This window comes from Helobdella robusta, assembly GCF_000326865.2.
Source record: "Helobdella robusta unplaced genomic scaffold HELROscaffold_8, whole genome shotgun sequence".
In the NCBI taxonomy this organism is placed as follows: domain Eukaryota; kingdom Metazoa; phylum Annelida; class Clitellata; order Rhynchobdellida; family Glossiphoniidae; genus Helobdella; species Helobdella robusta.
In genome coordinates this window covers 4,399,647-4,421,391 of record NW_008705459.1, presented here as the reverse complement: position 1 = coordinate 4,421,391, position 21,745 = coordinate 4,399,647, and the positions used below count along the sequence as shown (strand labels likewise).

The 21,745-nt window shown below is 33.4% G+C and overlaps 2 protein-coding genes across 2 annotated transcripts; both read right to left on the bottom strand.

Annotated features, from left to right (window-relative positions):
* Window positions 1-8,852: 8,852 nt before the first annotated feature.
* HELRODRAFT_165760 (hypothetical protein) lies at window positions 8,853-10,573 on the bottom strand (the record flags this gene model as incomplete). Its single annotated transcript, XM_009032272.1, has 4 exons — window positions 8,853-9,058; window positions 9,727-9,826; window positions 10,035-10,226; window positions 10,481-10,573. The coding sequence occupies 4 exons, from the start codon at window positions 10,571-10,573 to the stop codon at window positions 8,853-8,855; spliced, it is 591 nt and encodes a 196-aa protein (XP_009030520.1).
* Window positions 10,574-11,505: 932 nt separating this feature from the next.
* Window positions 11,506-17,128, bottom strand: HELRODRAFT_189774 (hypothetical protein). The gene is made up of 11 exons (XM_009032271.1): window positions 16,933-17,128; window positions 16,086-16,220; window positions 15,700-15,818; window positions 15,208-15,542; window positions 14,194-14,285; window positions 13,873-14,005; window positions 13,475-13,597; window positions 13,207-13,309; window positions 12,775-12,909; window positions 12,333-12,646; window positions 11,506-12,151 (listed from the first exon to the last, which is right to left on the bottom strand). Exons 1-11 carry the CDS (start codon window positions 17,012-17,014, stop codon window positions 12,040-12,042), a joined length of 1,683 nt encoding a protein of 560 aa, XP_009030519.1. The 5' UTR covers window positions 17,015-17,128; the 3' UTR covers window positions 11,506-12,039.
* Window positions 17,129-21,745: the final 4,617 nt, after the last annotated feature.

Below are 21,745 nucleotides of genomic sequence, written 5' to 3'. Positions count from 1 at the left end.
TTAGTCTTATTGAATGAGTAGTGCTGTGTGTGTTCTTATGCACGTGTGTGTATGTGTGTGTGTGTGTGTGTGTGTGTGTGTGTGTGTGTGTGTGTGTGTGTGTGTGTTGTTTTCTTGTTCCTTTATAATACAAACAACAATTGAGTACATCACACACACACACACACACATACACGCACACACACACAAACACGCACACACACGCACACAGTGTTATACAATCAATTTCACGGTACTTCCATACTGCAGGCTGAAACGTAATTAAAATCAGATAAGTCAATTAAAATTTAATAAGCGACATGAGATTGCTTGATTGGATGGTTGATTGAGATTTGATTGGTTGATTTATTGATTGGTTGGCTGTGTTTAATGACTGGTTGATCGGTTGATTGGTTGGTTGATAAATTGACTGTTGATTGATTGGCTGGTTGGTTCGTGAGATGATTGGCTTAAGCTTGATTGCAAGTTAATTTTGATTCAAGCAGCTGTTGTAGTTGCCATCATCAGCCTCATACTTAAAATCACAACACATCACACTTGGTGTAAACATTTTGGTGGGTATTTATCTAGCAATATGATTGTCCGATGTTTGTGTTTTACAGAAAAAACACATAAAAAAACATACACACGTATGCATATACTTATTACACATATAAACACACCCACCCACACACACACACACACACACACACACACACACACACACACACACACACACACATACATACATACACAAATACACACATACATAAGCACATACATAAGCACATACTCACACATACATAAGCGCACACAAACATATATACATACACACAATTATTTATATTTATTTATTGTGGTCATCCATCATATTGTTACAATTGCAGGGTAAGATTAATTTAACTCAACGTATTTATCATCACTTTATCAGTTTCCTGTCATCGTCTCTCCCACATAAACAAGCATCTTGCTATCATCATCATTATCGTCGTCATCATCATCATTGTCATCATCATCGTAATCGTCAACATCATCATCAATGTCATTGTTATCATCATTATCACTGTTATCATTATCATCACCACCATCATCATCATCAACAGCATCGTCTTCGCGGTCCCCATCACCACAATCACAAAACGCATCAATTCAAAAATTTTCAAATCTGTTTTCATATTGCTTTACGGAAACAATTTATTAAATTTAAAAGTAGAAATTGAATTTAAGTTCCGTTTCGACAGGTCATCTGCAGATATCATAATCAGTTATTCCGGGTTTTTTTTCACCCAAACGTTGAAACTTGCTCCATACAAATATTTCCCGCCTTAGAGTAGAATTTAAATTATTTAGATCCGCAGACACAACAACACAAATCTCGACATACTTCAATACTAACGAACAAGCAAACATTTCTTTACGAGATCTTCTTAACCAAAACCGAAACCCCCACACAAAAATACGCGCAACAGACGGAATGTAAAAATAAAAGAATAAAAAAGAAATGAAAGGAAAAAGTAAGGTAGAATTCGTTCTTTGATGCTCTTGACGCAGCCACCGAAGCATGACGTGACGTCACTCTATCACGTGACATACGATGACGTCATAATTATGGGCATGCGTGTCGGTCGGTTTGTGTTTGTACACGCACAACAGCACACACACACACACACACACCCACATATATATATATATATATATATATACATATATAAACAAGCTAATATAAATAAAGCGTGTGTGCGTGCGTTTGCGTGCGTGCGTGTGTGTGTCTGTGTATTTATTCACGTGTATTCATAAAAATGTCTTAGGACACACAATATTATGTTTGTTACAAGTAGAGCGTGTTTCAATGAATATGTAGATACCTTTAAATATGATTGTAAACAAAAATAAAATTAGTGCAAATGATGATGATGGGAAGATGACAAGTGTTGACGATGATAATGAAGATGTCAAAAGTGAAGATGAAGAAAATGATGATGTAGATGATTGTAAAGATGATGATGAAACAAGAAGGTGATGATGCTACCATCGTCATCCTGACTGATGATGACCAGCTGGTGAGGAAAAAGATGAATGAAATAATGACGGAGATGAAGAAGATGATGATGAGGACGATGAAGATGAATATGATGATGTCGAAGATGCAGCCACCGGTGGTCAAGCATGACTGGACAGTTGCATTCTTCGAAGCAAGATGATGCTTCATTCGTCATATGCTGCCATCTGGTATTATTGCACGGCCATGTATTCGGTTTTGTTGCTTGTTATATTTTGATTGCAACTGGTATTTAATTTACGGTATTGGTATTGCATTGTCAGGTGTTTTGTGGTTTTACTTATGCATAAAATACCATACTATATACAAAATACCAATTTGACTGACCCCTAACGTAAAACCGCTTTGTACTTTTAGGAACGTTGTTTGTCTTGTATCATTCACTTTGTTTTGTTTGGTATCAATCTTTGTTTGTATCAAATTTTGTTTGGTTTCAATCTTTGTTTGTATCAACTTTGGTTTGGTATCGGCATTTGTTTTTATCAAATTTTGTTTTGTATCAAGTCAATTCTATCCCGCAGTTATGCCCATATTGAAGTGCGTATGTATGTACGTTGTATTTTCTGTGTATTACGTATAGAAAGTATTGCGCATACAAAGGATCTTATTCTATCAGTGATACTGTATCACGTTGTATCATTATACAACAATTGGTATTTCGCGGTATGTCATATTCATCAATTTGTACTGCATCCTTTAAGTGGTTGTTCATTTTGCTATACTTCCTGTTGTCAGGGTGTTTGTACGCTGTTGTTGCTGCGGTATGCATGATTGTATCTAATGTATGTGCGTGCGTGTGTGTGTGTGCGTGTTGTGTGTGCATGTGCATGTGTGTGCGGGCTTTTTTTGTATACACGTGTGGCGTGCATTTTGTCGTCTCAGATAGAGTAGATTGTACGCGTGCATGTTTATGTGCGCGTTAGCTTGCATCAACAGAGTGGAGGGAGAAAGTGAGAAATAGAGAGTTAAAAAGTAAAAAAAAGTCGAAAAAAGAAAAAACGTGAGAAAGAGAAAGAAAGAGTAAGTAAAAAAGAAAGAAAGGAGAAAGAGAGAGAGAGAGAGAGAGAGAGAGAGGGAGAGGGAGGAGAAGAAGAGCGGAAGGTAAAACAAAGCATGAAAGGTCAGATTGATTGTTATCGTTATGACCATAAACATCATAATTAACGATCTTAATAATAACAATATTATTAACACTGCACACACACGTACACACACACACGCACATGCACGCACGCAAGCACGCAATCACGTACGCGCGCACACACACAAGTGCATTTATACAACAATTACGATGATTTGTTGGCGGTCATGCATTTGATCAGGGATTTTGATTTTTCAATCTAAAATAATGCTGAAAAATATTGATGGTACCAATGAAACAAAAATAACATGGCCAACAACAACAAAACAAAAATAATTACAATGATAATAATAATCATAATAAATAATAATAATAATCAGAAAAACAAAAACAACAATAAATAATAACAACAATAACATCAACAATAAATCAACCCATATGACCCCATAGTTAATTAAAAGTGTAACGCAGACTATGATGTATAGCTGATAGTGGTAATTAGATAGAATGCATGCACACACACACACACACACACGTACACACGTACGCTATTATCAACCAACACACCAACCAACTATCTAACTGCTCAGTCAATCAAGCAACCAACCAACCGACCTACCGACCATCTAACCATCCAACAAAACAACTATCCAACTGATCAATCAACCAACCAACCGCTCAATCAATTAACCAACCAAACAACTGTTACAATCATTCAATTGATTAACAAATCAACAATCATTCATCTGCATCCAGTTAACCAACCAGCCAACCAATCAAACATCAAATCATTCAACTAAACTAACCAACCAGCTTACAAATAACCAACAACTGAGATGATGTTTCAATTAATTAATCTCAACTTAACTAGCCAACAACTGAGATGATATTTTAATTAATCAACCAATCAATCAAATAACTAATCAAGCAATCAATCAGTGGACTATTGATTAATAAATAGATGTACATGTTTCGTGTTATTGTGCAAGTGGGCTGCCAGACGATGACGTGATTGCAAATCTGGGAACGAAGCAACAGCGCTGCTGACGTGAATATGACAACTATGAACGTTGTTAACACTCTGTGCCGCAACTACAACAACTACAACAACAACAACAACAACCTCAACAACAACAACAACAACATCCTCAACAAAAACATAATCAAAATAAAGAAGAAATTACATCAAACAATAACCAACAACTCGACACACGCTGTGATTGAATTCATAAATAATAAATCTATGCATTCAACGCTCTCTATTATTGTTATTGTAGTAGTAGTAGCAGTAATAGTAATGGTAGTAGGAGTAGTATTTGTTATAGCAATAGTAGTAATAGCAGCCATAGTAGCTGCAGTATCAGCATGCATTGAAGCAGCAGCAGTAGTAGTAGTAGTAGTAGTAGTAGTAGAAGTAGTAGTAGTAGTAGTAGTAGTAGTAGTAGTAGTAGTAGTAACATTTTTTTTTATTTATTTAAAAGACAACCAAAAAAGATAAACTTGTGGATAGGCCACCCTTAACTAAGAATTCCAACTGTAAATATAACAGAAATGTCAAATAAATACATACACACAAATTCTTACTATAAATGTAACAGAAATGTCAAATAAATACATACACACAAACACATGTTCACACGTACATCATTCTATGAATACTGTCATGTTTCATATAGTACCTAAAGGTGACAGTATAGTCACAACTGAGACTGAAAAATTCGCTTACTAAGAACATCAAAATTAAAAATTAAATAAGTTGTAAAAAAAAGTAGTAGTAGTAGTAGTAGTAGTAGTAGTAGTAGTAGTAGTAGTAGTACAACAACTAGTTGTTGTTGTAGTAGTAGTAGTAATTGTTGTTGTAGTAGTAGTAGTAACGGCAGTAGTAACAGCAACGGCAGTTGTAGTATCAGAAACAGTAGCAGTAGCAGCAGCAGCAGCCGCAGTAGCAGCAGTAGTTGTAGAAAGAGCTCTATCAAAGAAAAGCAGTAGTAATAAAAGTAGAAGTAGAAGTAGTAGCAATCATTGTAGCAGTCAGGGTAAATCTAGACAACGGAGACAAAAAAATTGAAATTGGACGGGGAGCCAAAAATTGTCAAAATTATTGCTGCGGTGGCAAAAATGAAGCTAGCGGCGTTTTTGTTTTGCAAATTTTCGGTCAACTTTCTCAATTTTCTACTTGAAACTCAGTTTTTATGTGCAAGAACTGAGTTTTAATATGACAATCAATAGTGATCGCAACGGGAGAGGCCATGGCCTCCTGCCCATTCCCCTAATTCGCCCCTGGTAGCAGTAGTAGTAGAGCAGCAGCATACAATGGTAGTTGTATAATGATAATAACAAAAACATTAATAATTAAAAATTATTAATATTAATTATAATAAAAAAATAAATGGTAAAAAATTAAAATAATGAATAAGGATAGTTTTAATGTAAACAGATTGGGCCAGATCTTACAGGTGATAACGACGACGACGACGATGATGATTGTAATTATGATGTTAATAATAACAAAATGATGATGGTGGTGATGCTGCTGCTAATTATGATATTATTATTGTTATTATTATAATTGTTTTATCATTAGCATTATTTTGGAATAATTAAGATGGCGTATGTCATATTATTAACACGATGTTTATCAATTTTTAATTGGCTCAATTTTAAAGGAATAATTAACAACAACAACAATAATAATAATAATGATAATAATATAATAATAATAATAATTATGAAATATAGATGCGTGTACGTACGTGTGCGTGGTTATGTGAGTATGTAGGAAAGTATGTGTGCGTCTCTATGTCTTTGTGTGTGTGTCTTTTTGTACGTATGCATACATGTAGACATGAATGTGTTTATGTTAATGTGTGTACATATGCACGCATGCATGTGTATACATGTCTAAATTGCCTATATGTCTACATATTGTTAGGTTTCACACACACACACACACATACACACACATACACACACACACACACACATATATATATAGGGTGAGAATTTCAGTATGAGTACATAAAGCTCACCATCTCTCACCATGACCATTGCTGTGCATTAAAGTGCATTACTGTGAACATCTAACTCGTTTTAGACAAAACGCGTTTTGTCTCTCATAGAGCTCATCAGCTTAATGCATGCAATTAGTATTATCTCAGTAGACAGTGGTGCAAACTAAGGTGTTTTTATGTAAAGGAGAAATTCTACCAACAATTGATTGAATGCCATTTACAAATGAATCGTAAATTACATCAGGATCGCTGCCAGTGAACGGACCACTAATAGATGATTGCGAAACAAGATTGACAAACAGATTGTTATCAATTCGATTCCATGATCGTACCAATTGTTTCAAAACTGTTGGTTTTTTTTTATAAACAAACAGAAAACTTTAATGAAACTGTGATCGGAATTAGAATGACTTTGAAAATTTATACAATCAGTAGACGGCAAATCAAAAGAAGATGCAACTAGATCAAGTGTTCTATCAAACATATTTGATAGTTCACTGACACGATTAGAAACTTGGAACGATTCAAAAACGTCTAACAATTTAATAGTGTTTACCTCCTGCAATTTTTCAATATGAATGCTGAAGTCTCCAGCCAGTAACAAAATCTGTATGTACTGCACATATATGCTCCAAAACCAGAGTAAGCTCGCTAAAAAACAAAAATGTGGCAGAAACAGACTCAGGCCGATAAATCGACAACAAAGTAACTTTTGATTTATTTAAAACAAAACTAATAGCTATGACTTCAAACTTTGAATTAAAGGCATTTCTACTTTTTTCGCATTGAAAAAACATTTAAAAAAATTATGATGCCTCCATGATTAGAATCATTTGGTCTTATATAATAAAATGAGCTAAATTTGGTGGACTGGCCAGACGAACCATGTCCGCACCCAACGAAATCGTGCCAAGATTCAGTGATAACAAAAATGTCCAAATCACCTGAAAAAAAGTTATAAACAATATCTTATTTAGACGCAAAGAATCTTATGTAGAGTAATCCAAATTTAATAGTTAAGTGGTGGGCTTTTTGGGGAACGAAACAACTTTCCGACGGCCTGAACCTGAAAAAATAATATTACAAATCTTCGAGTCAAGAAGCTTAGTATCAACAAATCGCAGAGGAGCGAGCACATCATACAAATATATATATATATATATATATATACACACACAAACATACACAATGTATATATGAATAAATGTAAATGTGTGTGTTTGTCGATAAGCAGGTAGAGGTAGATTAGTTAGACCGACCTTTTTTGACAGATGTTTGGATGCAAGAATGTCTGTCTGTGTGTCTGTCTATATACGTCTACACATGAAATATATATATTATATATATAGGATTATGCCATCATTGATGAAACCTGCTGTGATTTTCACCAATAATGGCATATATATATATATATATACATATATATATATACACATATGTGTATATATGGCTGGTGTATCTGTGTGCGTGTATTCGTGTGATTGATTGATCACTTACTTATTTCTAATTGCCATTGTTTTCTTGCTTCCATAATAATTATTATTATTGATATTGTCACTCGTACAACCATATCGTCATCAGCATTATCATAAGCCGATGAAAAAGCTTATAGATTGTAATCATTATAGAACGTAGTAGTCACCATTATCTTATCACGATCATAATGATCGTGTGGCATGTCATCATCATTATATCACCCCACCAAAATAATCATGACATCATCATTATTGTTATAGGTTCAGCTTTGAAACCCATGTTTATTACAATTACACACACACACACATACAACACACACACACTCATATATATATATATAGATATATATATATATATATAGAGAGAGAGAGAGAGAGAGAGATTATCATCGGCCAATAATAATCACACATCACGTTATCACACGTCACGTAATCATCGTCATCGCCACAATAATAATAATGAGATTACGATGACGATTTATCATCATCACTGTCATCTCAAATCATAATGACTGTCTGTCATTCATTGCACGTCATAACTACTGTCACCAAACATCATTATTATCACATCACTTCATCATTAACACATCACTCACTACACACACACACACATTGTCATAAACGCAAGAACAAACAAACACAACACACACACACTCGCAAACACAAAAAACACGTTTTAAGAATTCAAAACACCAACACACACATACATACACACACACAAACACATGTTTTAAGAATGAAAAACACCAACACACACACCGCTTTGAATGTTTCAAAAAACACACACATAAAAAATCTTATTTTAATATTGTTAAAACCAATCTGCTAAATGAATAATAATAATAATAATAATAACAATAACAACAATGATAATAACAATGATAATAAGAAGAATGATGATTTATAACAACAGCCACAATAGTTTGCAAGAATGGTATGAAAACAAATAAAGTGATTGTAAAATAGAAAAAGAAAATTGTAACATGAATTCTCATAATTTCTGATCATGCACAGAAGAACTTTGATTTGTTATCAATCAAATCATCGTCATGTATAAATAAGGTAAACATCATCATATTCTTCTTTACAATTTTTATCATTTATAACTAACATTTCCACATTATTTCAATCACCATCTTTCCCGTCATCATCATTATCATCATCATCATCATTACCATCATCAGCATCATCATAATCATTTATGCAATCATCTATCCAATAAATCGTTTATTCACAATTGCATTTAACTAGAGTTCATTCCTGTGATCGTCATCACTACTTTTGCCATCATCATCATCCTGATCATCATTTTCATCATCATCTTCGTCATTCAGGTGGATATTTTTTAAGTTGTCAGCATCAGAAGCAGCCTTGTTACCTTCTGCTTCAGATGTGTACGTTAACTTTCTTTTCAAGTCCTCAAATTCTGTTATATTCTTAGCTGTACACACGCCTGAGTGAATGAATGGATGGATGAATGAATGGATGGATGGATGAGCGAATGTAAGAATAAATGAATGAAGGATTGGATTAATGAGTGATCTAATGAGTAACTGAATGAATGAAAAAATAAATGAATGCACGCATTTATAAACCTATGAATAAATTCAGATACACATGCACAAATCTAATCAATTACAATTCTCTCCACAACATTTCCCAGAAGCATCACAAGCACACAGTAAAAGTAAACACACACGTGAAACAACGCTTCACACATAGGTTGCATATGATAGGCGGGAGTCACCATGCAATCGAATCCAGTCACTGCAACAGCAGTGCCAGGCACTAAACCGTTACACTATCTCACTAAACATTTTGCAATATTATTACCAATTTATGACTACACATAAATGAATGAATGGATATAAAAATATGTGATTAATTAAATGAACTAACAAATTAACTAGTTTGTGATAGAGAGATAGATAGATTGATAGATAGATAGATAGATAGATAAATAGATAGATAGATAGATAGATAGATAGATAGATAGATAGATAGATAGATAGATAGATAGATAGATAGATAGATAGATAGATAGATACAAGAATAACATTGTTATTATTATTATTATTACAACTAGAAGTACAACATCTCAATCAACGAATCAGAACTGACTCGCAAGATCGATGCAAATGATTTCATGATAGTCTTCATTGGTTAGAGATTGTAGGGCTGGGATGATATCCTCTTCGTGGTCCTCAACTAGATTGTGGCACTAGGATAGGTAGGAAAAAACCAACCGATATCCATAAATTATGTTTAAACAGTTGGATTGGTGGCATATAAACATATTGAGGAATAGTAACCAACACTATTTTTTGCATTAATATAAATTATTATCATTTAATTAATAGCTTCATCATTTAAGTAATGTCATTGACTTGAAAATTTTTAAATATTCAATTCTAAATTGAGAAACTGACAGTGTGTTCGAATCTGCCCATATCACCAAAACTTTGAAGATTGACTCCAGTTGCAACTTGCCCACTGCTTGAGACCTTCCTCAAGTAGACTGAACCCCCCTCAGCAGTGGTAGACAGGGCATAATTTTGAAGGTTGGTACAAATTCCCTCCAACTTTTCATAGAGATGAACTTCAGACCTTGCCAGTGGAATCTAAGATGTGAAGAAAGTATATAAATTGTTATTTCTTTTAATGTTTAGAATTGAGTGCTCTTTGTTCACGTTCAGTTGTTTACTATACTTATGTATATATTGGTAAATTTCTCAGGATGTATAAATAATAAAAATGAATAAAAACAAAACAGACAAGATAAGAGACAGACAAACTACATTATAATTACTTATAAATATAAAACTAATATTTTATAATTTCTAATTAATATATTTTGTAATCAGTGTTTCCTAACATCATTGAGTTTCTGGTTTCCTTGCGGATCGATCCGGAAGCTTCCCACTTGTATCCGCAGTTTGGGATCTACTGAATTGATCTCGTGTAACATCTCATCAACCAGAGCTAAGCAAGCTGGTAATTCAAATAAAATAAATTCATTTTGAAAATTGACCAGTATTTAGCAACAAACCACCACAAGCTATAGTGATTATAAAACCATTTGAAGATTAATTTAATTTTAATAAAAAATAATGCATTAAACAAGTAGAGTAACAGTTAAAAATTAAAAAGTAAATTGAAAAATTGCATACCACCACACTTCAATTCTTTCGTTTTATACCTCGCCCCAGCTGCAAAATTGGAGAGCGTCAATAAAAAACAAGACCACCGTAAAATCTTATTTATCATTTTAAAACTTTATTTTGTATTCTTTATTACTATTTATAAAATATTTACAAAAATACTAGACCCGAGGTAATTAGTGGAAAGTAAAGTAAGCGATTGGCACGGCCGGCCATTCAAAAGTAAACACGTATTATTAAATGCAAAATCGTTCGGCGCTAACTTTTTAAAAGCTTCAAAAACTTAACTAACATTCTGTTCGAAGCAACCGCTGAAAAGTTGGCGTAAAAACTGCAGTTTCTACTCGTGCTAAGTGGTTGCTTTGAGATAATAATAATAATAAAAATAACAGATACATCGTATCTATTATTTTCTACGTTACAATTTTTTGGTCAAGTTGATGCTGGATATGGAGTGAGGTTAAATTCTAATGAAAGCATCTAATGAAATGAAAGATTCTAATGAAATATCTCCAGTTTTTCGTACTAAAACGCTTTGTGCTGATCTGAATTGTTACCCAGACAGAAAGATTAATTAAAATTATTAATGAGTCTGTACATAAGCCTTCCTTTCAAAAGAAAAATGGATGCCGTGCAAAAGAAAATTACAAAAAAATGCTTGAACTAGAAGAAGCAATCCCTAAAGCCACACATCTCAATTTCACATTATTCGCATTTTTCAGATCATTGAAAAATCTGCTTATAGTAAAAGTAATGATTTTGGGGAGAAAAAAAAACACAAAATTCAATTTGCTTATAAACTTGCCAGTGATATGATTAATTAATTAATCAATTAACGAATTATTTTAAAAAATCGTAGGAATCAAGAGCAAAAATACAATCACAACGGTGTAACATTAAAGGAACGTTCACTGAAAATCAAAAATTCAATTCAATTATTGATAACATGTTTAAAGATTGAAACAATTGCTTGATGATTAGATACTCAATTGATACCTTTAACATTAAAACTCATGACTAAAGACATTAAGACCAACCATCAAAAAATATTTAATTATTATTCATCGTCATTATTTTCACCATTTTATTACCCCCACCAAACCCGTTATCGCCATCACCATCATCGTCATCATTAGCGTTATAGTTATAGTTACTATTATTATAAAATTTATTAAATAGTTGATTAGTCGAAAGAGAATTTTTTTTAATTTAAACATTTTACCAATTCTTACAATCATTAGTAATTGAACATTTTAAATTTGGGACCACAATTTCACATTTGTTGCGTTGAATTTCCATTCCAGGTTGCCTGCTCATCGTCCTCCTCATCAGCAGCCGTCAGCCTGTGTATGTTGCCTTCCTTTCGCTTCTTCAGCCCGTCGGTGCTGGCGCAGAATGCAATCATTAATTAATTAACTCAAAATTTACATTACCAATTATTAAATAATTGATACTAATTAATTAATCAAACAATAGAAACACACACAGACATAGAAACAGACAGACAGACAGACACACGCATCAAAAACTATCAAATATAAAGGAAGAAGTGCGGCTAAAAATAACTTTGTGGTCTTTGGACGGGCGCCTCCATAAGCAACTGGCGACGACGATGATGAGGAGAGAGGTTCTGAATGGACAGTTGTTGGTGGGTGGTGTGCCGTATGTGTGGAGCTACCGCCACCGCCACCATCAACTACAACTGGAGTAGTTGTCGTGGTTGTTGACGAGGATGAGAATGGGAGTAAGAAGGAAAGTAGGTACTGCAAGAATGAAACTATCTGGATCCAGACGTGGTAGATGAAGTTGCCACTGCCACTGCCCGCCACTGCTGTTGTTCTTTGTGAAGAAGAGGAAGAGACGAAAGAGCTTGCAGACGTCTTTAGATTAAATTATATAAATATAAATTGATGCTTAAAAAAATAAAAAAGGTTAACCCAATTCATAGAAAGAGTAAAAAACTAAAATTTAAAATTGCTTGCGAAAATATGGTAAACAATCAACATACAGTTGGAAGGACGACGAGAACAGCAGACGGAGCAAGATTGTGGTGGAGAAAAGTTTGATCGTAGTCCTCTGCTTGGAACAACTTCCTGGGATGAATGGTCGAAAGGGAAACATTCTTCACTGATCCTGGCATGGACTACAGTCATTCGTTTGTTTGTATATTTTTTGTTTGTTTGTATGTTTGTTTGTGTTAGTTTGATTGTTTCTTTATTTGTTTGTATGAATGTGTGTTTGTATGATTGTTTCACAATTCTATTAGCTGAGTGCTATGATATGCTATCAAAAAATGTAGCTATTACATGCTATTTGACATTTGGATAACCATTTTCATTCCAAGAAATTTGGCAAAATAAACGAATCAAATTGAGAATGAATAAATCCAGAAAGAATAAAACAAGATAATTATAATATTGTGAGAATATCAATTGTAGACCTGCAAAGCAAATGAGTGAGCAACCGAAAGTAATTCTGATGAGTTGAATTGTTGAACCTTGCTGGAACCATCGGGAAATCGAAATTGAATCCGAGCTACAGTCCTTTATGAGAAAAAATTCGAAATTAAAATATTATTTCATAACAAATTATTATTTCATAAAATTATAAATAACATTATCGTATGCATGAAATAACAAATGTAACATAATGTAATAAGAAAATTAATGTAATTCAAAAAAAAATTTTCAAATGTTAAAAACACTAACAGTTTTGCAACTCTCTCTCTTTCCAACTTTTCCTTTTCAGCAGCCGTTTTTTCATTCTCCTTTTGAATTTGTTGGTTCGTCTCTTCCTCCTTCTCATTGTAGTACTTCCTTGCTCTATCCTCTCTGACCATTTTTAATTAAAACATCAGTTGTTCGGAAGGGATTCAAAATTTGGGAATTAATAATCATTCGATGAATGTATGTCAGTAGAAACGAACTTGAAATTGCTTTGATTTGTAAGATTAAGATAATGTAAAATTTATAAGCCTCTGAAGTAATTGTAATTGAATCTTTCACAAATGTAAATTTTAGACAGAAAACTTCATTTTAAAAAAAGCATCAACCACGTCAAAGGCACCGTCATATCAGTGACATCCACAAAGACATGACATGCCTACCTGTCCAACTGAAGTTGTCGTCTGATTTGTTCCCTAGCCAGTCTGTCTGCTTCCTTCCTCCCCTTCAACTCCTTCTCAAGCTCTTTTCTTTCCATTTCACTCTTAAGATCCTTCAGTTTGTTTAAATCCTGTCCTGAATCATACAAAACGAACGGCTAATTAGTTTGGTTCTCAAATTTAATAATCATCATTTACATCAATAATTGCAAACAAAAACCATTATTATTGATATCAGTAATAAAATACCGTCATCACAATGTTATTAGTTTCGAATTGTTAACCAACGAAATGTATGAACAAATAAAGAATAGTTTAAATGACCAAGTTTTCTTCTCTCCAGCTCCTTCTGTCTCTCCTTCTCTGCTTCCAACTTGGCTTTGGCTGCCTGCTTCTCAGCTATCAAGAGTTTGGTTCTATCAGAAATATTGAATATACTTTAATGTTTAAATTTTCACGATTCAGTTATTTGATTGTATAACAATGCAGCAAGATGCAATTTACCGCCGAGCGCAGTTCACTTAATTTTCGGCGCATCTCACCAATTTGTTGACTTTACATATCTATCCATTAACTGTTTTACCAGGTTTTAAAAATATGATGAATTAATGCGGTTGCAGACCACCAAACAGTCACCAACCAGTCTTGTACAATTTTGGTTTTAGAAATTGTTTTGGGCTCCCATCTTGAGCCAGCCACTGAGTTGAACGTTTTCTGTCGTCAATTAAGATCTATATTGCACCGACTAGGTTTATCTGACGCCTCAAGAAGATGAAGTTTCTAACATTTATTCTACTCATGCAGCATCTATTTATCGAGTTCTTTGACCTTGAGTTCTTCAGCAACAGCTCGAATAGTTTCGGCTGAGTCTGCTTCAATAATGGCCTCCGTCCAGTTCATCATCATCGATCTCGCATGGTCGTCCGTTATCTCTCTCCATCTTCAAGGCTCATATCACCAGCAGGGCATTTTTGAACCAAGTTAGAATAGTACACTGAAAAGAACCGCCTCTCTGCATGTTTCCGCAATATTATGAATTGCATCGGCCGCATTATGCCAGATTTTTAACTCATGAAGCGAAATAATTTGTAATTCACAGTTTGACAACATTTTGAAGTATCACTCAAAAATAAACACAATGAAATGTTTTACAAAACATTTAATATAAACTAGATAGAGAAATAAACAACCTTTACAGTGATATATAATTATCAATATATCCAATAAAATTAATTTAAAAACGTTTGTATCAAAAAGTTAAAAAGGCTAAAACACTATTTTTGCATTAAATTAATATTAATCCATAATAAAATTAGAATTTTTGATAACCAGGCATACTTTTCAGTTTTCTCTTCTAATGTCAGATGCTCATCTTTTTTACCCTCCAAACTTGAAGATTCATTTCCTCCAACTGCTTCGTCAACCAAAATTGTTCCTACCGGTGAACTTGTTGATTCTACAGCTTTAGTAGAAGTGGTAGTAGAAGAACTAGTAACAGTTGTAGTAGCTGTAACAGCAGCAGTAGCAGTATTACTATTAGTAGTTGTTGCATCAGTGGAGGATGGTTGGTTGGATGTATTTGTTGCAGTTGACATACTGGGTAGTACAGTGCTAGTACTTGTGGTGCTGGAAGTTGTTGGTGCCGTCATTGGATGGAGAGAGACATCATGAAGCTAGTGTGGAGTGAAATTTTAAAATTGAAAGAATACAATCTGTGAAGTCAATGAAGAAAGTTTTATAGAAAATAAAATATAAGTAAATATGAGCAATCACAAAATACAAACATCTATCAGCCTACAAATGTAATTGTAATTAACAAAGGAGACTGACATCAAATGCTCTCCTGGCACTTTGGGCCAAATTGGTGGCATTCAGAGGTCCAACTTTCACCTCAAGGGGCTGACCATGCCGACCAATAAAGTACAGGGTCGGGTGGATGAATACTGGGTCTGCAAAGTTCAAAGGTAAATAGTCCTTACTTATTGTTTATGTCATACACTCGAATAAAAACACAGAAACAGTCTTTACTAATTATACATGACATGCTAAAATAAAAACACACAAATGCAAAAAAAACACAGACAAACACACACACACACATACATACATTTTTTAATCAAATATAAATTATAAATTAGTCAAGTGACATGAATTATTTTACAAAATATAATGTAATAAATCTATTAAAAACATTAGCAGTTTAATGGAAAACTAACATATCTGAGTAAACTGCTTGGCTAACTCACTATCCGACTTGAGCTTAAGTGCTACATATTGATTATTATCAGCAAATAGTTTCTGAACTTCTGGATCATTCCACACACTCCCAGCTGATTCATCTTCGGCTGCTGCTGCAATTTCAATTTTTAAAAAAGTTCTTTTACCACAGTCTTTAAATAAAATAGTGTTAGAAAAGATAATGATCAATGAATATATATTTCTAAAAAAAATATCAGGTACGCCAATGATAGAAAAAACTAGTTTTTTTTATAAATCTATATTTAGACCAGTATATAATTATATCTCTATCTATCTCTATGTGAAATATTTATTTCTTCATATGAAATAGTTATTTATTTAAGTATTAGATCAGCATTAACATTAAATTAGTTAACCATTATTAAAAATTAAAAGGCCATATTAATATTTTTATTTATACTATTATTTGAAAATATTTCACTTAAAAATTAAATTAAAATAAACTTACTTAAGTCTTAAATTTTAATTTGACAACTTGAAAGTTTAATAAACTTTGTAATTTAAACCTTAAGGAGGCTTAGGCTGATCTTAGGAAGCTTCTTATTTGTCTCTAATAAATAAATTAATTAACTCTCTATTTGATTTAAATTTGTAATTTTGTATTAAAATTAAATATAAATATAAAAAAATCTATTCTATTGTTAATTATTCTGATGCAATGCTGATACATAAGGCCTCTCGGTAATTTAATATCTTACTAACAAGAACTTACTAAGTTACTATTACTACTTTGTACTTTTAACTTAATTAAATTAAAAAAAATTAATTTAAATTTATTTAACAACTAAAAAAATTACAACCCACCTTCAACCAAAACAATGAAGAGAGAATTCTGCGATTTACACAAACTTATGGCTTCAGTTATGTTACCTGTATACCACTGCATATTTCTTTTTCTTTACTTACAAAATTAAAAATAAATATTTAAACTATTATAGAACCAAATGATGACTAATAAAGTTAGGGTAAATATTGTAAACATGTAATGATTTAAATCTCCTTTTAAACACTATACACGACAACGTTTAAAATGATTTTGTAGCTGTGAACTTTTTCAATTAAGGCATCATTTAAAACTGTCGACAATTTTATACAAAAAATATAGCTGGTTTATTTGATAAAATGAAATAGTTTGATTGAAAATATGTTAAACTATCTGTAAAAAAGTATCTAACAGTGTTTCATTTTTTTCTCTTTAATGTATTTTAATTTAATGGATTATGATGTGTTGTACGTGTGACGACTACAACATTTTTGCCTGTATGTGAGAATTAATGACCAACAGACGGCACCAAGTTCTTTAAGTCTTTACATCATATTGACCTAGGCCCTACATTCTTATCATTATCACCACATAAAATGCCACCTTTCATTGTTATCATCACAGTCACGATCAGGATATTCTTCACCAAATTACCGTCACTAATTGTTTAAATTCATCCAAAATAACATTTATAAATGGTATCTTTCATAATTATCATTATCAGACTTATCATCATCTTCATAGTAGCAATGTGATAATGTGAATCAACAAACTTCCTCAATCCCCGTCTTCTTTATCATATCATCACCAATGAATAAATGAGAGAAAAAAAACGAACGAATGAATAAGAAATAGCAACACGTTTCAACTCATGGGACAGACAGACCATTGTGTGCAGAGCATACAGTCTAAACGACGTAGAATAGATGTTACGCGCGTTTGGGTGCGTGAATTTGCAAACATGTGTGTATGAAATGAACATATGTTTGTTTGTTTGTTGCGTGAATTCATGTATACACAGACACACACACTACACACACACACACACACACGCACGCACACACTCACGCACGCACACACACACACACACACTCACGCACGCACGCACGCACACACACACATAACAAATGTTTATATGTTGAATGCGCATGCCACCCTAACAAATTATTTTTTTGTCAACTAACATTCTTCGATGAAAGTCAATTTTTTCGCAAGTAACATGCGCAAACATCAGAGAATATTAGAGCACACACGCACATACATAGACGCGTACACGCACACACACACGCGCGCGCGCACACGCAGCAGACACATACACTAATATTGATTCGTGTGCTATCAAACAAAACACATATAATAGAGAACGATACTTAATTTAGATAGGCGACATATACACAAACACAGACACACAAACACACACACACACTTGCACATATAAAGTATATAAAATTTATTTAAAATATATATTAACTGACGCATTAACAAATAAACACAAATTGAAAGACATCAAATATTACAAATAAACAACAACAATTTATTACTCATACTAAAAATGTAACATATACAAACAACTATTACTACTACTACTACTACAACTTCTACTACTACAACTTCTACTACTACAACTTTTGCTACTACAACTACCACTTCTACTACAACTACCACTTCTACTACTACTGCTACTGATGTTGCTGCTGCTACTACTCCTACAAAAACAACAACAACAACTACTACTACTACTACCACAACTACTACTTTATAATTACTGAAACAACAAAACAAAAGCAACAACAGACTCAAATGAAGCAGTAATAAACTACGTGCCTCTGCACTGCATTAAAATGAAATAAAATGCAATGAACAAATTTCTTGTATGAAACAAATTTTTTAAATATATTTGGGCACAACATAACAACAAAAACGACGACGACGACAATAACAGCAACAACAACACAACAACAATAACAACACAACAACAACAATGAACAATAGCGACAACAACATAGACGTAATTAATTTCATTCGCAATGTATCGAAAGAAAAAAAAATGTAACAACATTGTGCTGAAACTACTAACGCGAGCATCTGCAGCAGTAACAAATTTAATATTGAAAAAAAATTATATATATTATTAACGACACACAAAGCAATAAATAAAATAATGGTAACAACTACAACAGCAACAACTACAATAATAATGAGGAGGAGGAGGAGAAGAAGAAGAAGAACAACAACAACAACAAGAAAAAGAACAAGAAGAAAAAAAGAAAAAGAAGAACAAGAAAAAGAAAGGTAACAATAACAATAAATAGGATAAAAAAAATAATAAAAACAGCAATAAGATGGTGTATGTTAGCAGCACTACTCACTCTACTATGCATGATCAAATTATAAAGAAATTAATTATTTACAACTTTTTCTCCTTCCAAGCAAGCAATCAACCAACCACGAAATTGAACGCACCTGTTGTCGTCTACCTGCCCCGCCAACCAATCAGCGATCAGATCACCTGTATCGCGTCTTCCTATTGGATAGGTTTAAAAAAAATTCGCTAGAGTTTATGTAAGTTAGCTTTGAAAGTGTTGAGTGAAAGAAGTATAAAGTGGAAGGCTATTAAGGAGTTTCTTGTGACATTTTCAATTGAGAATAAAATGTCGAAGTTAAAAAGTGAATATTTCTGGATTGGAAGATGGATGGGTGGAATGGACAATCTTCATTCATGGTAAGAAATCTAAATGGGATTTTATTGGCTTGTTTTAAATTTAAAAAAGTTTGGCAAACAATTTGTATAAAAGTGGTTTATAACTTTTCATTTGTGTTAATTGATAAAAAAAAGCTCAACTTGAACAAATTTTTTATCTAACCTTTAAACAAATCTAGCGCAAGACACAAATATCATCATCAGCAGCAGCACTAACGTCATCATTATCATCATCATCGTCATTAGTATCATAATCATCATTACCAAGCTCTCATTCTCATCGTAATGTAATTATTATCATCATCATCATTAATCATTATAATTTTTTATATTGACTACCGCTATTATAAGATGATGATGGTCATTACCATCATCATCCTCGTTGTTATCATCATCATCATTTTTGCCACCTCATTTCATTGTTATTTAAACTGTATTTTAAGTTTTGTTCATCACTATAAACCTCACCCTCTTCTTAATCGTCATCATGATCGTTGAGGTCGTTATCATGATCGTTCTCGTCATCATGATCGTTGAGGTCGTCATCATCATCACACCCTCGTTATCATAATTATCTTCTTTTCATCATCATGAACAACAACGTCGTCATGCCGTCATAAACTTACTCATCATCATTTCATCATCAGTCTTACCACACCAACAGCATCCTCATCTCATCCATCATCATCTTCCTCACCATCATCGTCTTTATCATCATTTTCGTCATCATCATCGTCTTCATCATCATCGTCTTTATCATCATCTTATTAATCATCATCGTCATCACCATCTTTTTCATCATCATCTTATTCATCATCATCATCATCATCATCTTTTTCATCACCATCTTCTTCACCATCATTTTCTTCATCATCATCATCGTCTTTATCATCATCTTCTTCACCATCATCTTCTTCATCATCATCGTCTTAATCATCATCTTCGTATTGACATATGAACACTAACGAACAACGCAAACAACAACCACATCACCACAAACACCACAAAATCACAACAAAATCCCCACAAAAATATCAACCAAAATATCAACAACATCACTACAAATATCCCCACAAGAACACCAAAAACATCACCACAAAAACACCAACAACATTACCACAAAATCACCACAAACGAAAAAACGAACAACAACATTTTCATTCCTCATCATATGGCTAGCCATCGACGCGTGCCTACATATAAATTCTACTCACTCACTCATCTACTTAACGCTGCATAAGGCGTTCGTTATTTGGCGGCCTTCCAAGGAGGGCATAAATTTTATATGCCATTCGGTCTCTGCTTCAAATCTTTCATCCAAGCTGTTATTATTTACATATTCATCACACGTATTCATCATCGTACGTTTGTATGCGGGAACACGTCACTTCACATCCACACGCACAAGCGCACACTCAGACACACACACACACACACACACAAGCATACACATACAGACGAGCAGACATGATCATTTCAAACAACCCATAAAACTTAATAATCAAAGCACTGCAATCACAATTTGGCTTGCCATAAAATTTTACGACCCTACTTGCTGATGATATCGATCTGAACTCGACAGTTTTTGGCACTGCAAGAATCAATTGATCGAACATTAAGGCCGCCACAACTGCAACCGTAATCATCGTCATCATCACCGTCCACCGTCATGATGATGATGATGACGATGATGATGCGGCGACATGTGGTGGTGGTGGTGATGATGATGATGATAACTCAAGGATTCTGCAATGTCATTAATGGTCTGAGTGATATTAACGGCATTAACTCATTTCACCATCGTCATCATCATTTTGTTATCATAAAGTTGTTATCATCATCATTATCATATTGCCGCTCTAACGTAATCATTTCCACACTTATGGTCAGTGGTATCAATCAGTAGACTTATTATAACTACTTCTGCTGCTACTACCACTACTACACTACTGCTACTACAGTTGCTACTACAGTACTTCTAATAATGTTGCTAGTGTTGTTATAATTATTATTACTACTGCTGCTGCTACTACTACTACTTCTACTACAATTGCTATACTTACTACAACCACTACAGCTTCTAAAACGCTACAGTTATTATTGGAATTATTATAACCACTACTCTTGCTACCGCTGCTTCTACTACTTCTACT